Below are 8,292 nucleotides of genomic sequence, written 5' to 3'. Positions count from 1 at the left end.
GTGTGTGTGTGTGTGTGTGTGTGTGTGTGTGTGTGTGTGTGTGTGTGTGTGTGTTCCTTCCTTGTCACATCCAGCCTCCCGTCTTGTAAAAACTGATGGAAACTCGCGGCCTTTTTCTTAAAGAAGGAGACAGGCTTCTTTCTGATAAATGATTCCTCTGATGTATCATGTTGGACTTTTTGTGTGGTTAGACGAAACACCGACAGCACAAAAATAACATTTGACCTCTGCATTTAACCCATCCTAGTACCGGGAGTCTAGTACTAGGAGCAATGGGCAGCTATTGTACAGCGCCCAGGGAGCAATGGGAGTGAGGAGTGTCCGGTGCCTTGCTCAAGGGCACCACGGCAGGGCAGGAGGTGAGCTGGGACCTCTCCAAGTAGCAGTCCACGCTCCATATTTTAGGTCTGGTCGGGGACTTGAACCGTCCAAGCCCCTACTGACTGAGCCACTGCTGGACATGGCTTTGTTGAATATTCAATTATGATTGGTCAATTGGGACGTTCCAGACAAGGATGCTCTTATCAAGGGACTATGTGCATTCCTATCAAACTGCAGAAAGAAGTCCGGTCCATTTAACATCAGCTATGGACAAGAAACATTTTTTTTCCTGCATCGGAAAACGCCGCAAAGAAACCAACAGGAGAAGACAGACAGGAAGTAAGCATTGTTGGTAAACAGTGGATCGGACTTCTTTCTTTTAGCGGAAGCAATACGATCATTTTTAAATAGATATTTGTGAGTCAAGTCGTTGGCAGCGAGCGCCATTTTCATTTAATATAGGGGATTTTTGAAAGCTTGTCTCAAAGAGCAGAGTCTTTTCTGCTGAATCTTAAGGCCGGGATATTCTGTTACAAATTGTACGATGTATCCTTGGACCATGTAAGAAGGATAGCTGTCTCAGACTTGAAGCACACTGTGCCCTCAACTATCACCATCTGCTATAATGATAAAAGATTCAATGTTCTCTATCGTCATAATTACCAAATTCCTCCCAGCACATGAAGACACCGTGGATCACATCCTGCGTGTGCCTCCGCTCTGACACCTTTAAAAAAAGCTGTCAGCGGCTTGTATTACAAAGATTATGAACATGTCTGGTGGTGACATGGCGGAGGGCGCAGCTCAATAGCTACTGCTGCAGGGACCAGAGCAGCAGGCATTAGAGCGTGGAAACATTCAATATCAATTAATGCAGGACTCAAAGTCGGGCTTGACACAGCAGTTAGTGTTTCCTCCTTGAACAGCAAGAGAGAGGTATTCAAGCTCAGCCCCGAGGGAACTCAAGGATTAGCTGCAGAGTCAATATAGGAGTCGTCTCTGCTTTCTGCCTCCAATACTCCTCTCCACCTCCTCTGTCATGTGTAGGCTGGAGGAGTAACAGATTACATGTGACGGTATTACGTAATCAGCATACAAGAAAGTGTAACTGTATTCACCTACAGATACATTTTGAAAAATGATTTCTAGCAGGATTACAATGTGACAATACATTTTAAAATAAAGAAATATGTTGCAAAGCACATACACACATCACAAACCTTCAGGAGTCTCACAGAGAACCGAGTCCTGAGGAAACCATAGCTAATCTTCCAGTTCATCATCATGGCATCTAGTTCAGAATGATTCACTGGGGGGGAAATCTCTTATACTGCCTGTGCTGCAGCACCTCTTTTCACCCCCTGTCTGAAACCAGAGCTCACTCTGCTCTGATGGGTTAGGCTCTGTTTTGATTGGCCAACCGCTAAGAGATGTCCCGCCTATCACGGAAAGTAACAGAAAGTATTCAGGTTACATGACTTTTATATTGTGATACTTGTGAATAACTGTACTGATGATTGTAATGGATTGCATGTTTAAAGGAACCCTCCCAACCCTGATCCTTTGCTGGCATCCTGCAGAGCTGACAAATGGAAAAGCCCCATGCTGATCTTTGTAGAGAAACAATTAGTTCATGTTGACACTAAAAGGTTAAAACTGCTAATTGAAATAATAAGGTTTCATCTCAGTACGAAAGTCATTAAATGTCAGGCAGTGCAGATTGCTAAACGGTGGAACAAAGACTGTTCATTTAAATAATCATACATTAGGCTACAGCATATAAACAACACACTGCAATAATCACCTTGTATATTGCAAAATGTTATTGAGCCATATAACCACTTATTTCCTGATTGTTATTCCAGTGAGGCGTTGCAGAGAGAGGTTCAGGGCCAAAGTCAAACCTGCCTGGGTAAATGTTCGCTTGTCGTGGCCTTTAACCTCCTGAATAAACCTGCTTTATTATTGCCTGCAGCTCTCTCCGAGCAGCCGCACATTCCTGCAGCAAAGAAACCACAGCAGACTTTAGCCATTGAAGGACTAATATCAAGAACACCATATAGCTGTTTATACAATGCACCAAGTTCCTAGCACAATTAGTCTGGAGGGATATCTTAGCTTTGACTCGTGATGCATGAAACTTCTAACCTTTTGTGAAGACCAATGTGCAGCGAGGCGGTCATTATTAAAAAAAAAAAAGAACCCTGACAGGGTGAGCAGGATCCTGACGCTAATCACACAGCTACATATTAAATAAACGAATGACTTGGCTCACAATATTGCTTTGAAATGATCTTATTTAATTAAAAATGATCGTGTTGCTTCCACTAAGGAAAATGGTTGCTTGCTGGAACTGCAGCGACAGCAACGTAACTTAAAATGACGGGGGTTTTCTGTAATGTTCTGTCACATTTTATTTTCCATTAACCAGACTTTAAACACTGCAGTGCCCGGTCTGTGTTCCTGATCGTGTTTACTTCCTGGTTAGACAGATGGGAAGTAGAACAAGAGGACCAGCAGAAGAGGACAGGCAGGATCACCTGTCAGAAAAGAGAATTCAACCACAAACTGAACTAGGGGAATAAATGAAGAGCAAGAGAAAGAAATAGGTTAAAAGACAGAGCACTGGACTTCAGAGAAATGAACAGAAGAAGAAGAAGAAGACAGACAGGAAGTAAAAATAACTGGAACCGCAGAAGAAGTAGAAATCAGTTGATTCTCTGATGTCCATGTCTTCTCTGATAGGTTCAATAATCTGTTGTTTTCCAGGAGATAAAAACACTATTTATTTTCTCCTAAATATCCCTAAAACCAGTTTGTATCAGTTTTGTTTTCTTCTGGGATTACAGTTGTGTCCTCTTGGTCGGTGTTGGCTGAGCTACTGCCGGGATTAAGGATCTGAGATCAATTCACGCTCTGGCCTTTGACCACTAAAACTTCCCAGGCTTCCCCCTAAGGACTCTGCTCTATGATTATAATGAGGGACTGGCTTTAGAAACCAGTCACTGTGTATAAAACTGAATAAGCAGAGTTTCCGTGAACGGCCGAATGTTGTAAATGTGGGACAGCATGTTCTCCTATCCTTTCGTAAAGACTGCTCCAGTGCAACCGAAGCTAAAGGAGATAATGAAGGAAGCTCCTTTCCTATCTAGAGAGTTCAAACGGCACTTTTTACTCCATCGGGAACCTTCCTGAGGAAAAATGACAATTCGATTTTGAGTTTTTTTTAATTTATTTATTTTTTATTTATACAAGGACCATGCATAAAAAAACATTAATCTCAGCAAAGAGACGAGATGTGATATGCCAGATTATAGCTAATAGCTAATTTCCATCCCTCTCTTCCTTTTCCTTGCAGATGCCTCCAAGACGGACGTCCCAGAGGACTTTGACATCGACATGGAGAACCCGGAGACCGAGAAGGCGGCCGTCGCCATCCAGTCCCAGTTCAGGAAGTTCCAGAAGAAGAAGCGCGTCGACAAGTCCTAGTGAGCGCCTCTCTGACGCCGCGTGGAGGTCGAGGACGGTGTGATATTTGCATGTTAACAAATTCATACCTGTTGGAACTCCAGGGGTTGTGATTGGGATGGGTGGGGGAGAATGCAATAGCCTGTTTATCATATGACATGTCTGTGAATTTATCATTATCCTATTATTATTAATTTATTATTCAACTGCTGTATCAATAACTAGACATTAGAGAATATTTCTGTCCTGTTCCATGTATCATGAAGTCTAGCTGGTGTTTGTGTTAGAATATGTTTTTGTACTTACCCCCGCCTCATTGGTTAACATACCTGTGCTTACCCAGAAACACCTGTGTGTGTGTGTGAGAAGATGGACCAAAAACTGATGTTAAGATGACGGTTGTTTTTGTGGAGCTTCCCACCCTGAGCAGAATATTTAACCAGAGGCATTTTTCGTACCCGCATGGTTCTATCAAGGTGTGTGTCAATGTACATTCAATAAATAAAGACTCTGTGTGGATCCTGCGTCTTTGGTCTTTGTACAAATGTGGCAAAGCTTCAGCATCCCTTAATATATTGCATTAACACACAGTCTGCGGGAACAGCAGTGGGATTCATATTGTGATGACAATCTATAAATAGAGCTCTCCAGAATGAGCTCTGCTGAATCTATTCCCTCCTCAGCATGATGACCTTCTCCATGTGGAGCTGCACTGATTGACTGCTTCCCACAGAGCTGCTCAGCTGTAGGCTCTCTAAAAACAACCAGCCAATAACACACCACTACACCAATAGCTTCACTGTAAGGACTATACGGTGACAGGGATGGGAGGGAGTTACTAGTTACGTTATGTGAGAAAATGTAACCTAATCTGAGTATGACGATATAAAAGTAATGTCATCTGATTACTTTCTGTTACTTTTGGAAACCTCAATTTCAAATGCAATGCAAATAAAAAAGGGTTTACTGAAGGGGATTATGGAAGTCGACGGAACAATGTGACCTTAGAAAAAGAAGAAACCAACATATTTAGGATCCAAAATGATTTCATTTCATTAAGCATATTCAGGCAGTAGCCAATACACCAGCAATGAAACACATGAACACATACTACAGTTTAAAGAAACAGAAATAAAATCTGAGCTGACATAAAATGCTCTGTAGTTTCATACACACAGTTAAGCTCACACACACTATTTTATGAACATATAGGTTCACCTACTGAATTAAAAACAGAACAAATGAACCAAAGAAAGTGAAAACCATGAAGCAGATTCAGGCACGAGGCGTATTCACAGTTAAGGTATTAGCCTATGAACAGTACAATTTACAAAGAAGAGATAACATCTGATCCTTTTACAACAAACACTATAAGGACTATTTAGTTTTTTAATAACATTGTAATCCTGCTAGTAATCTACAATGTTTAGAAAACGTACTGGTTACATATTTTTTATGTCACTGTAATCTGTCCCTCCCAAAGCCTGATATTTCCCTATGGAGCCATTTCAAAAGGCTATTTCTGTCTTCCTTGTGTCCAAAAAAGTGGTATTTGATTCCTCTGCCTGTGACTATTCCTCGGCTGTCTTTAAATATCTGGATGGATACGATTTTTGGCCGAGAAGAAGCTTTTTGAAGAGTTTCACAGAGCGGCAGACAGCTTCCATCATTATACAGTATATCCTGCCCGGGCACATTATGTGGTCTCCCTCATTAGGCTGCATGACGAAAAAATGAAAACACACACACACACACACACACACACACACACACACACACACACACACACACACACACACACACACACACACACTGTCAAAGATACTGTGTCGAATCTGCTGCAGCCTGGAGTTGAAGCCCTATTTCAAAGGAATAGCAAAGCATAATATATACTTTTCTTGTTTTGTAGCAAGAAATTGATATTTATTTGATGTGTGTTTTTTTTTTAGGACTTCTAGCAACATAGCTTGTTTGTTTTGTTGGTCCACAACTTTGTTTCGGATAGAGAAAAACTTTTAGATGGATAGCAATGACATTTTGTTTAGACAATCGTGGTCCCCATCTGTCTGATCCCCTGACTTTCCACCCAGCATTACCAGCTGGTCAAACTCTATTAAAATCTGCGAGATGGATTTGCAGAAAATATACCGACATTGTTAAATCCAAGATGATGAATCCTGATGTTCCTCCATGAGGGACACATTTGTTATTTTAAGTGAATTGTCTCGGCAGCTACGGATTGCCATGTGATTTTAAATCAAAACAAATGAAACTTGATTTTTATAGCACTTCAAAGGTACAACAACATTGCTTCACAAACCAACACATTCATTATCAAATAAAATGATGTGTTACTTGTTATTTATAAAAACAGAGGACTAAAATAAACATAAAAAATCAATAAAATTAGAACAAAAAGGAATAAATAAGAAAAACAACAGAAGTCAATAAACACAGGACTGAATAAAATAAAATACAAATACAATTTAAAAAAAGGAATAAATAAGAGCAAAATAAAAAATTATGAATTAAAAACAAAGATAAATCAATAAACCAGGACTGAATGGAACAAGGATAAAAGAAACATAAATAAATTAACCTTAAAAAAGGTATAAAATAAGAATAAGATAATACAGTAAAAATAACAGTTCTGAATGAACTAATCAAATATTGGTAACGTTAATTTAAAAAAGTAAGACACTTAATAAAATGTAAAAGCAGTTTCTGTAGCGAGTAAAGGTGGATAAAGCTGGCGACGCCATGCAAAGTTCTAGCAATTACGCTTTAATACCAACACAAAATAAGGCAATATGGAGGCGCCCTAAAGCAAACGAAGCATAACGTGAATACAGGATCACTCCCTCAGGAATTCTGCAGCCAAACAACACAAGTCACAATGACGTTTTTCTCAAGAAAGAGTGGTTTTACAAGACGGGAACTTAAACTGTCGAGGGTTAAGAAGAGGTTTTCTTAAGATTAGGATCACTGCACAGAGCGGGTCACTGAACGGTCTTATATCAAGGTCAGCGCCGACCTTTGCACCGCTGGGAGTTGATCCTCAAAGCAGATGAGCTCTGTAAACCTGGGAGGATTAAACCACCATGACAAGTTCACTCCTTGATGTCCACAGCCAGATGGTTTAAAGTGCATCCATTACATCCTTATAGTTTACATCTCTATTACAATCAAACTCTATTCATAATATCAATCATTCAATCAAAATACTTCATTCATCCCCGGGGGACTAGGTTTATTCACAGTCCATCAGTACAGAGACCCTCTGAAGACTGGGGCTCACGATGAAGACATGATGAAGACTCAGGCTCATGATGAAGACATGATGAAGACTCAGGCTCATGATAAAGACATGATGAAGACATGATGAAGACATGATGAAGACTCAGGCTCATGATGAAGACATGATGAAGACATGATGAAGACTCAGGCTCATGATGAAGACATGATGAAGACTCAGGCTCATGATGAAGACATGATGAAGACATGATGAAGACTCAGGCTCTTGTTGAAGACATGATGAAGACATGATGAAGACTCAGGCTCACGATGAAGACCCTCTGAAGACTGGGGCTCATGATGAAGACATGATGAAGACTCAGGCTCATGATGAAGACATGATGAAGACTCAGGCTCATGATGAAGACATGATGAAGACATGATGAAGACTCAGGCTCATGATGAAGACATGATGAAGACATGATGAAGACTCAGGCTCATGATGAAGACATGATGAAGACATGATGAAGACTCAGGCTCATGGTGAAGACATGATGAAGACATGATGAAGACATGATGAAGACATGATGAAGAATCAGGCTCATGATGAAGACATGATGAAGACATGATGAAGACATGATGAAGACTCAGGCTCATGGTGAAGACATGATGAAGACATGATGAAGACTCAGGCTCATGGTGAAGACATGATGAAGACTCAGGCTCATGGTGAAGACATGATGAAGACATGATGAAGACATGATGAAGACTCAGGCTCATGATGAAGACATGATGAAGACATGATGAAGACTCAGGCTCATGATGAAGACATGATGAAGACATGATGAAGACATGATGAAGACTCAGGCTCATGGTGAAGACATGATGAAGACTCAGGCTCATGATGAAGACATGATGAAGACTCAGGCTCATGATGAAGACATGATGAAGACATGATGAAGACATGATGAAGACATGATGAAGACTCAGACTCATGATGAAGACATGATGAAGACTTGATGAAGACGTGATGAAGACTCAGGCTCATGATGAAGACATGATGAAGACTCAGGCTCATGGTGAAGACATGATGAAGACATGATGAAGACTCAGGCTCATGGTGAAGACATGATGAAGACATGATGAAGACTCAGGCTCATGGTGAAGACATGATGAAGACTCAGGCTCATGATGAAGACATGATGAAGACATGATGAAGACTCAGGCTCATGATGAAGACATGATGAAGACATGATGAAGACATGATGA

General features: G+C 40.7%; 1 protein-coding gene across 1 annotated transcript; it reads left to right on the top strand.

Annotated features, from left to right (window-relative positions):
- Nucleotides 1-3,679: 3,679 nt before the first annotated feature.
- pcp4b (Purkinje cell protein 4b) lies at nt 3,680-4,313 on the top strand (the record flags this gene model as incomplete). Its single annotated transcript, XM_010790951.1, has 1 exon — nt 3,680-4,313. A coding segment is annotated over one exon (131 nt), but the record flags the coding sequence as incomplete, so codon positions are not given.
- Between the last annotated feature and the right edge of the window lie 3,979 nt (nt 4,314-8,292).

Source organism: Notothenia coriiceps, unplaced genomic scaffold (assembly GCF_000735185.1).
Source record: "Notothenia coriiceps isolate Sejong01 unplaced genomic scaffold, NC01 NC01_scaffold00001498, whole genome shotgun sequence".
NCBI classification, from domain to species: domain Eukaryota; kingdom Metazoa; phylum Chordata; class Actinopteri; order Perciformes; family Nototheniidae; genus Notothenia; species Notothenia coriiceps.
The sequence above is the reverse complement of the archived record's forward strand: the minus strand, read 5'-3'. Positions and strand labels throughout refer to the sequence as shown.